At 31.0% G+C, this 13,462-nt stretch overlaps 1 protein-coding gene across 1 annotated transcript; it reads right to left on the reverse strand.

The window, feature by feature from the left end:
- Positions 1-949: 949 nt before the first annotated feature.
- Positions 950-5,099, reverse strand: LOC126708986 (cationic peroxidase 1-like). The gene is made up of 4 exons (XM_050409050.1): positions 4,855-5,099; positions 3,588-3,779; positions 1,845-2,010; positions 950-1,567 (listed from the first exon to the last, which is right to left on the reverse strand). The coding sequence occupies exons 1-4, from the start codon at positions 5,092-5,094 to the stop codon at positions 1,185-1,187; spliced, it is 981 nt and encodes a 326-aa protein (XP_050265007.1). The 5' UTR covers positions 5,095-5,099; the 3' UTR covers positions 950-1,184.
- Between the last annotated feature and the right edge of the window lie 8,363 nt (positions 5,100-13,462).

Below are 13,462 nucleotides of genomic sequence, written 5' to 3' on the forward strand. Positions count from 1 at the left end.
CTTCTCTGGATGAGTCAATTGCATGGTCTATTACCCTTAGACTCAAGTGAACTTATATCAAATTTTATTTTAAATAGAGATAATGCATGTGTCATTACTTGTTGACCAATATATTTTTTGGGAAAGGATACTCTCCATTTTTTTTTTTAATTTATATATTTTATTTTATAGATCCAATAATATACAAAATATTATTTGATTCAAAATTTTAAATGGTATAAGATTGAATATACCTTTTGATTTGTAATAGTAAATCTGAATCATGAATTGATTCATTTTAAATTTAATTTGAACCATAGTTTTCATTTTCCCTTCTCTTCAAGTCAAAATTCACTTAAAAAAAAAATAGCAATAAAAAAAACCAACATATATAGAAGACAAATATGGAACAATCCACTTTATTAATTTTCTTTTGAGTAACTTTATACTTTTATAAAGCTACAAGTGGACCTAGTTTTAGACATATGTATAGAACAACCAATAACAATCAATCCTTATTGTGAGGTCGGGTATGGAGACTAATCATGATCGGTCATATATATTTTTTAACCACGTGTAATAACTAAAAGTAATTATATAAATAAAAAGTTTCTTAATATCAATTAGTCAAAATTCACTTGTAAAAAAAAATAGCAATAAAAAAAACCAACATATATAGAAGACAAATATGGGACAATCCACTTTATTAATTCTCTTTTGAGTAACTTTATACTTTTATAAAGCTACAAGCGGACCTAGTTTTAGACGTATGTATAGAACAACCAATAATAGTCAATCCTTATGGAGACTATTGTGAGGTCGGGTATGGAGATTAATCATGATCGGTCATATATATTTTTTAACCACGTGTAATAACTAAAAGTTATTATATAAATAAAAAGTTTCTTAATATCAATTAGTCAAAATTCACTTGTAAAAAAAAAATAGCAATAAAAAAAACCAACATATATAGAAGACAAATATGGAACAATCCACTTTATTAATTCTCTTTTGAGTAACTTTATACTTTTATAAAGCTACAAGTGGACCTAGTTTTAGGCATATGTATAGTTACCTATAACAGTCAATCCTTATGGAGACTATTGTGAGGTCGGGTATGGAAACTAATCATGATCGGTCATATATATTTTTTAACCATGTGTAATAACTAAAAGTAATTATATAAATAAAAAAGTTTCTTAATATCAATTAGTCTTCCTACAATTGGTTCTGATCTCTCCTTTTGAGCCAGTAAGTGGGCTGAGGTTTCCCATTTTTATCATGGCACACCCAAAATCAGAGAAGAACTTTGCTGAGTTCTGGCTATAGGTGTTCACTTGGGAATCTGTGGAGCCACCATTGAAGAGCTGTTGATCTGAGTGCATAAGGCCCTTTTTGTTCACTAAATCCTTGAAATAAGTGTTATCAAAAACTCCAGCTGTTTGGTCAAGAGGAGATAAATTAGTATCTCCGCCTGTACTTGGGCAGTTTTTCTTTATTGATGCCGCAAAGTTTGAATCTATATTATTCTCTTTATAGATACGATCCCGAATTACACTGCATTGTACTTGACCTATGGTGTGCGCTCCTACGAAGAAAAAAACAAAAGAGAAGTTAAAAAAAAAAGAGTACATTTGTTATAATTTGGTAAAAATTCATACGCCCAAAAAAGCAATTGTAAAGAGAGAGGTGGGATAAAAAGTTATGTTTTAAGTTTTAACTAAGGGACAATGTTAAAAATACGACAATATTACTTTTACATGGACGGATTGACTGTCTATCATCAACACTTTTATTATGAACCAATTATAACAAATCGTATTAACAATTGTGAAAAAATTTTGCGTGTCTAAATTTGTTGTTACCTGAGAGAGTCACCATTTCTGAAGCAGTAAAACCCTTGTTGCTGAATGCAGATTTAAGAGCAGTAAGATCTAAAGTGGGGGAAGGGAGGTTTTTTGTGGCATCATCAAAACTAGCTGTGATTGCATCTCTTCTGCCTAATGGAACGGTCCATGTAGTGCCATGCAACTGAAGTAATCATACACAACAAAAGAAAAGATAAGAAAGTGTTAGGTTCTAAAGACTTAGGAACTAATGTATTTAGAACTCTAATGTGTAATGTTGGCAAACCATGATCAAAATAGTTGTTAGTCTTATTTAGACTTGCTCAAAGTGTGTGCGTTGTATGTAAAGTTGGAATCGAGTGGCTGCAGAAGTATTAGTGACTTTCGGCTTGGCTCGATCGATCAAAGAACAGGCTCGATCGATCGAATCTCGAGCAGAATGTTTTTTCTGCAGAATTTTCCAACTTAGCCCTAAGCCCATATGATATGTAGGATTAAGTGTTTTACTTCTAGTATATAAAGGAAACCCTAAGCACGTTTTTATAAGTTTTTTAGAGAGAGAAGAGGATGCCTCTTATATATTTAGGGTTTTGTACCCAAAAACTCTCTAAGGACTTGGTTGCTCTATTTTGCTGTGTGTGTGAATCTCTTGTGAGATCTAGAGGTGGTTGCCTTCACATATGCTTAGGATTATCAAGAAGGAGATTTTATTGAGAGCTTGATGATCATTCAGTTGCTGCACTAAGGAGTTTAAAGAAACACAAGCGGGTGTGCTTGTACTTATTGGAGAATCCAAGAAAGAAGGAGTCCGTGGTCTCGGAGCTTGCGCATGGTCGTGTTAGTAAGTTTCTACTGGTGGGTAGCAATAGGATGTTAGTGGTTTAAGTCTTATTGTAAAACTTCGATTCTTTCACAGTAGATTCAGGTTTACCTTAAGGATAGCTAGGTTAAATCATCTCCAGATTTTTACCGGTGTGGTTTCCTGGGTAATCATATCATTGTGTTATTTATATTTCCATTGCTATGCATGATATGATTGTTTGATTGTGATAACCTGGATCTGGAATTTGGACTAAGTAATAACTTGGCTAATTAACTAGGTTAATCCAATTGCGTTTTAAGAGGTCTAAAAACTAACAGAAAGGTAAATAGTTAAGGGGAAAAAATATATATCATATACCAATTAATCGGTATGGCCTAGTCATTAACAATATTAAAAAGTTATACAAAATTTTTAATACGAAGAATTACAATTTTTTTTTTCTTTTTTTGAATGTAAATAAAAGCTGCTTGCCAATCTTTTTATTTATTTTTATTCTTTTAACTTTTTTATTTTATTTTATAAATACGATAAATTTGAATTTATGGTGTCCAGTTCCATAATAAATATCTTTTGATATATATATATATATATATATATATATAGATATTAATATCCTTATCTTTGCTAGGTTTATCTTAAGAGCAAAAATTGCACGGTCCAAACTAAAAGACAATGGAACAGAACTTATAATGGGACAGTTATGACCAGTTTGGATGGTGGGTGCTTAGAGTAGAGTTGGCCATAAATTATTTTCAATCAACTCTACTTTACTCATCCCCCTCCCTTTCCATCCAGACTAGCCATTAAAAGGGATAATTATTCATACATTTCTGATAGCCGTATCTTAGCTATGATATACTAGTTTTTACTAATGATAAGTTTTCGTATTTTTGAATGAAAATATATGATAGTAGTAAGAGATTTTGATGACAGCTTACCTTAACAACAGAATCACGAGCTGCAACAGCTAAAATATCAGCACAAGACACAACTCCAGGGCATTCCCTTTCAAGTTGAGATTTAATGGTGTCAATCACATCATATCCTCTCAATGACTTGGCATTGGGCCTCGCCGTCTTCTCTCCTTTGAAACTGGTGGTGTCATCCAACAACACAGATGCATCACAACCCTGTTTACAACATCATCATAATATTATTAATATAAATGGTACTAGTTTATAGAACATTGGAATGGATTAATGGAAAAGTTACCAACGAATGAAATGGAATTTTATATGGGTGTTTAAAGATAAATACTTTCTTTTTTAAAACATTCGGTAATATATATATATATTTATAACAATTAGTAATATATCATGATATCAAAAATAGGTGGTTTTAAGTTTGAACATGATCTTTACTCTACTTTTTATTTAAAGTTGAAAATCACACGTGTTAAGTTCCATTTAATAAGAAAGAAAAAAAAAAAAAAACCACATTTGAAGAAATGTATTGGAATTATAATTAAATTTACCTAGTCCTAAATTAAGTTTTTGGAAGAACAGTAATTTACCATTTTTATTCAAAATAAGTTTTTATTTTTTTTTTTTTTGAGAAAGTTATTCAAAATAAGTTAGTGTCAAAATGTGAAAGATAATTTAAATAGTTATAACTATGTATAAAACATAGGTATGGAGTAATATTTTTTTTCTTTTGAGTTGGATTCTCAAAAGAAAGAATAATTAGTGATTGATGGTATACAATAAGTGAAATTAGTATCTTATATATGTGTATGTGTGTAGATTTAAATTAAAATAGAAAATAGTAAAATAATTACAAATTTTATTTAAAAAGACATACAAATAATGTGACAATATATGTGACTAATACAATGAGTTGATTTAGTAATTTCTAATCCTAAAGCCTCATGATATTTATAAAGTTTTGAATTCAAAAAATTTAGCTAGTATTTTGGGATTATCCTCAAGGGATTTCACCTCATAATAACTTGGGGGTGTGTATGAGATGAGGGAGGGAATTACACATAATCGAGGGAATAGTTAGGTGCTCGAACAATTCTAAAAGAAAATATTTCTAAATTAAGAAAATAATGATAATAGAAGAAGGACAAATTATTATATGTAAGTTAAATACATTCATATATATATATATATATATATATATAGTCTTTTGGAACACGTTGTGGTGGGTTAAAGATGAAAGCTAAAAAATAGGAATTAAAAGTAAAAATGATATAAGACTTGCATTGACAAAGCAATCATGGAAATGGAGGCGGAGTAACGAGGCTCCCATACGATTCTCTTTGGACACTGCAGTGTTTACTGCGCCTCGAATTATAGAGAGAGCCGTAGGGCAAGAATTCGAATAGAAGTTGGATGATAGCTGAGCAGAAGCTATTCCCAACATAAACAAGAATAAAGTAGAAAAGGAGAGAATAGAGGAGGAAAAGAAAGCCATGACTTTACCAAAACAAGAAAACTTCATACCTCATAACTGGTTAAATCCTACTGATATTTATAGCCATTAGTGTTGCAGTAGTGAAACCATTTTTCTTTCTAAAAATAATTAATTTATGTAAATATTGTGGAGTACAGAAGGGCATCCAGTCAACCTCTTTTGTATTTAACGAAAATGGTTTTTGGTAGAGGTTAAATTAAAAGACAGTGCATGAAGTGACAAGGATTTCTCAATATCATAAATAGCGGGAAATGGACAAAAATATGAGTTTCATTTTATTTAAGGTTTTAATATATATCTATATATATATATATATATATATATATATATATAAGACATAAACGAAGAAAAGAAAAAAGAAATATAAATACATACCAGTTTTTTTTTTTTTTTTGAGAAAAAAATACATACCAGTTTATTATGAGTTTTCAAATCAATTATTCTAGACTAAGAAAAGGTATATGTAAGATAATCTCTCTCTCATTAGTTCCAATTTAGTAGCATATTATATAATTTCGTAAGAAATTTAAAAAAAAAATTACTTAATATATTTAATATACTTTTTTTTTTCAATTTTGGTCGAGTTTTCAAGCAAAATAAACATATGATTGCTATAATTAAAAAAAAAAAAAAAAAAAAAAAAAAAAAAAAAAAAAAACACAGAATTGAAAAAGTGTGTATTCAATTTAGTAACATAATTATAGAATTTTAATGTAATTTCATAAGATATTATAAAAAACCAACTACTTTTGGGACATTAATTAAGTGAGTTGTGTGTGTGTCTATATATGTATATGTATATTTCAATTTTGATTGAATTTTCAAGAAAAAATAACATCCGTTTGCTATAAATTAAAACACGGAATTATTAACTATATATATTGTGATGATGGTATTGACACAACTTGGACAATAAATAATTATAATGGGATAAAATTGTAGTTAAATATTGGAGTATTTTTATACAAATATAATACGTTAAACATTATATTTTTGTTATAAAAATGTATCTTTTTAGAGTAGGTTTATTTCATACAATAATATATATATATATATATATATATAAATAAAGCTAATACACCTATTTTTTTAATAAATTGTTACAACAAGTGAAGGAGAGATGTAGATTTTAATACTAGGGTAAGTTGCAAAATTTGTCGGCACAATTTTTTTTTTTTTTTTCCCTTGGGTGAGGAAATTTGAACACTAATAGTCACTGCTAGTTCACATGGAGAGAACTTCACAAAAATACTGAATTAGAAAGCTCAATACAATTCATAAAACAGCTTCAGAGAATATCAAAGTTTGTGCATCAACATCGACGGACCGTGTACGCAATGGCACGCTGGCTATACGTCATACTTCCATTACTTCTCTGGCTTGAAATTATTGAAACATTAAAAAGAAATAAGAGAAAGAGAGAAAATGACTGATAATAATTGAATTAGTTGTAAAAAGATGCTGGACACACAGATAATTCAAAGGATAAGAAAAAAGAAAAAGGCATGGGATTTTTAGAGATTCTTAAAAGGATGCATGGTTCTAGTTCTACACTGTAATTTTCCAAGCTCATAATTAATCAATCTCTAAAACACGTACAGCCAAAGCAGTTTCAACAGCAGGGATTTTTGGTATAAGCTGATGTTTAATCTACGATAATATTCCTTCAAATTGGCTTGTAGGAATCTGTTATCGTTCCAAATTGCCAAACCTTACCACCTACTATCAGACAAAACGGTGGCCTAGTGGGTGATTTGTAGTTTCTAAAAGTCTATTCTCATGCCTAGAAATTTCAACTTCATAAGGCTAATGCATTGAATCTAAGCCATGCAATTGTCTCTTGCCATTTAAAAATTTAAAACAATTTAAAAAAAAAAAAAATTGGTGCAATGTTGATTACTGAAACCCCCACGAGATTGAATTTTCTCAAAAAATTATATCAAATTGCCATCGTTTTTGGCATTTATCTCACATATATATGTCGAAAAGAGAACATGGCAACAACACATTTTATCTATATAATATGGTGAGGTACAAGAGAATGAGAAAGAGAGCATATAACGTATTTTTGGCTTGTGAGATACTGTAGCTTCTATATAATATGGTGTTACTTATTTTCATAAGTGGTAAATGACTGTTGATAAAAACTTTTTATCTATATAATTTTTTTGACCCCTTTTATTTCCATGGTGCTGAAACCTGAAGAAAAAGCTGAAATTTTTTTTTTCTGACCCTTATTCCAACAGTTATGTCAACCATGGAAATAAATATGCTAATTGTCTTGCTTTTACTCCACAGTTGCATATAACTGTAGAAAATTAAGGTTTATATCAACGGTCTTTAGTGACAGTAAATAAAAACATGTTGAAAAACCTCATGTTGTTTGTAGTGACATGAGTTTTCGAGACATGCACAATGGATTGAGATGAAGAATTACGGATTGAGGAAGTACACACTTTCTTGCTAAATGTACTAGCTGTAGATAACTCAGTAAAAAATGAATAAAAAGCTCACTTTTTCTCTTAGAAAAATAAAATAGGAAAAGCCCTCGTACGTGTTATTATATTATTTTGAGAAAATTCAGTCAAGCCCACGTGTTATGCAAAAAAACCAACAACAACAACAACAACAAAAATGTTTTCCATTTGGGGGTTTTAGGTTCTTTTCTTTATCTATCTATACTATCTTTAATCTGATTCTTCTCTTTAGATGAATTTTGATGTGGCTCAGAAATACCCTTAGAGCCTACGTTTAATAGGGACAAAACTTGAGGACAAGCTGATAAAAATATATTTCCAATTCCACATAAAATGCCTACAAAATAAAATACTCTTTTACTAATCCATGTTTTTAAAACAAACTTATCCAAAAATTAAAATTTAGAAAAAAAAAAAAAAAACTTTTTAGTCGACTTTGATCTTTCCCTCAAGATCACGTTCCAATTTTTTTTTTTTTAATTTATAAAGACTCACTGGTTTCTTTTATTTATTATTTTTTTTGAATTTTCAGTTTAATTAATTCCTAATCTTACGAACATTAGACCCAAAAAAAAAAAAAAAATAGCCTCATCGCACACGCAAAGCCATGTGATGAGGCTACTATTACATTATTTTAGCTCGACTTACAAACAACAAACTTTTCATCTGTGACAGATAGATAAAGTGGATTGCAAGAGTGAACAATTTCAATACCAAATAAGAAACAAATGGCTAATCCCAAATGGGAGAGAAAATTATACTTCTGATTATAACAAATTTGCTTGAGTTATAATGAATTTTTTTTTTCTTTTTTTTTAGCAAGAGTAAAATAAAAAATATTTTTACACATTTGTTAATGTACACTCCGCACATATATACAATATCTATAATTTCACATGTAATATTCACTTTTTTAAAGTATATTTACGTTTAACACATGAAATGAATGATGTGCATATATAATAATATGTGTGCAGTAATAATAAGTGTCAAAAAAATATGTTTATAAATGTGTATATGTCATATTATCATTTCATTGCTATTTAATCTATTTGTTGGTGGTGTGCTATTTTTTCATTCAATTTTTTTTTTTCTAAAATTTTTCTCAATTTTAGTAGGAAATGGTCCCCTCTCATTCGGCCACACAGATAAAGAGGGTTATAGGATGGGGTGGTACAAGTACAACTAGACCTGCTGCAAGATTTGTCAAGCATTTTGGCCTCCTCAAAAAAAAAACATTAAAAAATAGACTAATGAGTACTTAGGAAATGGGGTATCACCAATCCACTGTCAAACAGTAATAGAATTGCAAGCGGATATATTGGCTAGACTGGTGGGAAATATAAACAATGAAAGTATTTGGCTGGAGGATATGCCTGACTTCTTGGATGCCTTAACAGCGGGTGGTGTAATATTAAGTTTTTTGTTAAAACAAAAAGAAGAAAATAAAATGATATAGAAAGAAACTTCTTTGAACTTCTGATAATGGCTGATGTAATATGAAGTTATTTTTTAATATAAAAAGAAGAAAATAAAATAATGTAGAGACAAAGCATAAATAAGAGAGTAAAAGTGTTTTGGTTTGATGACCGACGTTCATATTAAAAAAAAAAAAAAAAAAAAAAAACCCAATAGCTACATTGTAACTATTTTAAATTGTAGCTTACAATAAATTGAGTGTAAGGTATATATATAGAAATACAATAGAGTTAGAATGATAACCCTAAAAACCATGGTAGCTCATAGGATTCTACAAACCTACAGTCTACATAGTTATAATAACATCCTAATATATTTGAATATTTCCTCTCAAATTCAAGATGAAAGTTTGAAAATGTCATGAGTTTGGAATGTAAGTTCCTGAAAGAAATTAACCAATGCTCATAAATGACCAAATCAGATGTAGAATGGGTTGAGCTTGACATGAATTAAAATGTCCAAGATCATAGTAAATGACAACTATTAATTAATGATGGTGGAGGCCAAAAGATGACTATTGTGGTTGGAGGATAACGCACCAATGACTAGAGGATACCAACAGAAGACGGTGGCTCAAGGATTGCATATTCATGTAAGACAAACATTGACAATAACAATGGACAACGACGAATAGTGGATTGTCGGCAACAACTCTGATGACCATAAGAGAGTGGCATGGTTGGCCGAAGATATCATAAAAAGAAAATGTCACAGGAGACAAGTAGGGGCGGTTTAATGTATGTGGGGGCCTAAGGCGAAAGCTGAAATTGAGGCCTTTCAAATATTTAAATATGATTTAAAAAAAAATTAAATTTTACTTATACTCTATTATCTTGTTTTAGATGCAAAATTACTTCTAATTAACATAAACCATGTAGATTTTTTTTGAAATTCTATAGACAACTTTTCACACCTGTTAATGTGACAGATTGATAGTAATAAGTAAAAAATTGATGTTAGTGGTGAACTTAGATAAAAACTAGTAAAAGTTTGTTAACTCAACTTGTAAAAAATGGTGTGATTTTTTTTTTTTTTTTTTTTTTTTTTTTTGTATTGCTCTTTTTTTTAGATGTGCTACATTTATAATATTTTCACAATAAATCATAGGTGTTAATTTGTTATTGGTTTTAATTTGAACTCATCACTGAAATTAATTTTTTATCAATAATACCTTGTAACAACCTACCACTTAGGATTTATTTTGAAAGTGTTGTGAAAAATGTTGTGAGCGTAACATTTCTTTTTCTTGTTTTTCATTTGATAAAAAAATATTATTTTATTTATTGGCTAATATTTGGACTTAATTAATACTATTATAATATTAAAAAAACCCTATTGGTTAAAATTTGGGGGCATTTTTTCTACTTGGGGCCTTAGGCGGCTACATTAGTTGCTTTACATATAGAGCTGGCACTAGAGACAAGATATTGATGAAGGAAAGTGTTTTGAGAATACAAAGTTTATGTTGAGTTGAAAAACCACACCCAGTAAGGCGTATACTATTTTGTATTAATACTAAAAGATTATAGACAAACTTCCCTAAATTGTAGAGATTATAATTACAGCAAATTACAATTACAGAAAAGCTAAAGTCAAGGGATGTGCTAGGGGGAAGATAATCACAGGAGTGATATTGGCTGTTATATGTTTGACAAGTATTAGAATTTAAACTTTGCGCGATGTAATATATCCATGGTATATTTTGTTTGAGTTAGGTACAAACTACTAGAGCTATATATTGCCTCAAGACCAAGGAAAAAATACAAAGGACCTAACTCCTTCATAGGAAAAAGTTTCCCAAGGTTCTATATAAGCTTGCAAATATGAGATGAACTATTCCTTGTGATCAAAATATCATCAACATAAATAAGTAGAATATGATCAAAGCACCCTTACGAAGTGTGAAGAAGGAGTAATCAGCCTTAGACTCACAAAAACCGAGCTCCTTTAAATAATCAGAAAATCTTTGAAACCATTGTTAAGGAGTTTGTTTTAAACCATCGAGGGACTTATGAAGCTTGTAGACAAGGTGTGGATAATTAGGATCAATGAACCCAGAAGATTGACGCATATACACTTCCTCAAATAATAGGCCATGGAGAAATGCATTCTGAACATTCAATTGTTGGATAGGCCATTTTTTATGAATGGCTAAAACAAGAACAATGCGAATAGTGGAGTGTTTCACAATCAGACTAAAAGTCTCTGTATAATCAAGACCTTATTGTTGATGAAAACCATTTGTTACAATACGAGCTTTATAGCACTTAATAATACCATCAGATTTTTTCTTGATTTTAAACACCCACTTATTAGGCAATATGTTCATATTTGAACGAGGAGGGACTAATGACCAATTGCCATTTTGTTGTAAGGCATTAAATTCAACCCTTATAGCATGACGCCATTTTGCATGTTTAACCGCTTGGCTATAACAGGTGGGTTTAATCAAATGAGAATCATATACCACATTCATTGCATATTTTGGATTGGGCTTGCAAATTCCATTCTTTCTTCTAGTGACCATGGAGTGGGAGGAATTTTCTAGGAGAGTTTGTGATGTGGGATTAGGTGATAATGGATTTGGAATGGAAGATGCATTTGGAGTAGAAGTTGTGAGGGATGAAGTAGGTGGTATATTGGGGCTGGGATGAGAAGCCATATGAGAAGAACCTACAAGATGGTTGCTAGAAATATAAGGAGGAGAGCTTTGTGTGAAGGAAACAGAATCTAGTGGGGTGGGCATTTGAGGAGTTTGAGGTATAGGAGGGGAAGTGGGTGGAGGTCTAGAACAAGAAGGTGGTGTATGTAGTTGAGGTAGTTGAATCATTTCTAGGGTAGGTACCAAAAATTCTAGGGAGCCCTTCTCTACAAAAATAGTGTTAATAGTCTCTTCAAATGGGAACGAAGACTTATAAAAAATAACATGACGGGATAAATAGACACGACCAGTGCTTGAATCAAGACATCGATATCCTTGATGATTAAGAGAGTAATCCAAAAACACATATTGTTTAGAACGAAATTGTAGCTAATTTGTATTACAGGGTTGTAAATAAGGAAAGCATGCATAACCAAAAACTCGAAGACTATCATAAGTGGGAGACTTTTGAAATAGCTTTGCATATGGAGTGAGATAATTTAAGACACGAGTTGGAAGTCTATTAATCAAATACACTACAATGAGGACTAGGTTGCATATGCTGATGTGAAACGAGCCATTGTGGATAGCATTAGTGGGGAGAGAGAATTATTGATCCAACTGAGGATCATTTGGTTCTATTGATGCCAAGTAATATAAGATGGATCCACTTTGGTGGTATCCTTACCATCTTTGTCACATTTAAATTCTAAAGGACATTTATTTGTACCATCTACAAATCCCATCAAACTCTTGCTCTTCAAAATAGGAACAATCTGATCAAGCCAAAGAGGATAATTGGTTCCGTCTATTTTAATTAACATGAACCCTGAATGACTGGGTACCACGACACTAGTTGAAGATTTGGTGGATTCCATTGAAATTAGCTAAAGCAAAGAAAAGAGAAAAGCTGGAAAAAAGAAATTGGGTTTATTTTTTAAATGTTGTTGGACATATAGCTTTGATACCATAAAGGAATAGAGAATACAAAGTTTATGTTGGGTTGAAAAACCACACCAAGTAAGGTGTATACTGTTTTATATTAATACTAAAAGATTATAGACGAATTTCCCTAAATTGTAGATGTGGGGGCCGGTTAATCAATAAATTATTAAAGTCATGTTAATTGGGCCTGTGGCCCATCTGAGGATGTAAAACTGTTCGAGGAGGCCCATATCAGGTTATAAAGGTAACCAAACGAAAGGAAGAGTAGATATCACATAAGGTGAGTTCAGTATTCGTCCGAGGACAAAATCCTTCTCGACAATATGAGTTCGAGGACGACTTGAACGCCACATTGTTACAAACATACTTCCGAGCTACGTTAGCACTAAAAGTGGGACATGGGACCAAGGGTAAGAAAGAAAAGGTAAACAAATATCTTTAACAACAGCTGCCTCCGCATTAATTGCCTCTTAACCAACTCTCTGGCCGCATTAATGTGGAGGTGATACCTGAACAGTGATAAGGCAGCCTTATAGCTGCTGGTTGGGGGTTCCAGAAGGTGTTAGATGAGACAGGAAGGGATCCCCCGAACTCAACCTACACGTGTGTGGTGAAGATGACACCAATAGGGCAGTATATAACATGAAAGAATGCATTGAGAAAGGGGATCGGAACTTCTGAACAAAGAGGACTTAGAAGAAATCCTTATGAACTAAAGAACTGAACTTGTTTCAAGGAGAAATTGATCATTATATTAGTGCTAATTCATCTATAAACGTGAGGTTTAATCATTTTTCTTTTAGAGTTAACCTAGTTCTTTGACATCCACGCTCTACAAATTTTATTGTTTGGG

This window comes from Quercus robur, chromosome 2, assembly GCF_932294415.1.
Source record: "Quercus robur chromosome 2, dhQueRobu3.1, whole genome shotgun sequence".
Taxonomy (NCBI): Eukaryota; Viridiplantae; Streptophyta; class Magnoliopsida; order Fagales; family Fagaceae; genus Quercus; species Quercus robur.

Coding starts and splice junctions, on each gene's coding strand:
- LOC126708986 (XM_050409050.1), bottom strand. CDS start 5,094: ATGAAGTTTTCTTGTTTTGGTAAAGTCATGGCTTTCTTTTCCTCCTCT. Junction 3,780..4,854: donor TCCATGATTGCTTTGTCAAT/GCAAGTCTTATA, acceptor TGTTGTAAACAG/GGTTGTGATGCATCTGTGTT. Junction 1,568..1,844: donor AGAAATGGTGACTCTCTCAG/GTAACAACAAAT, acceptor TTTTCTTCGTAG/GAGCGCACACCATAGGTCAA.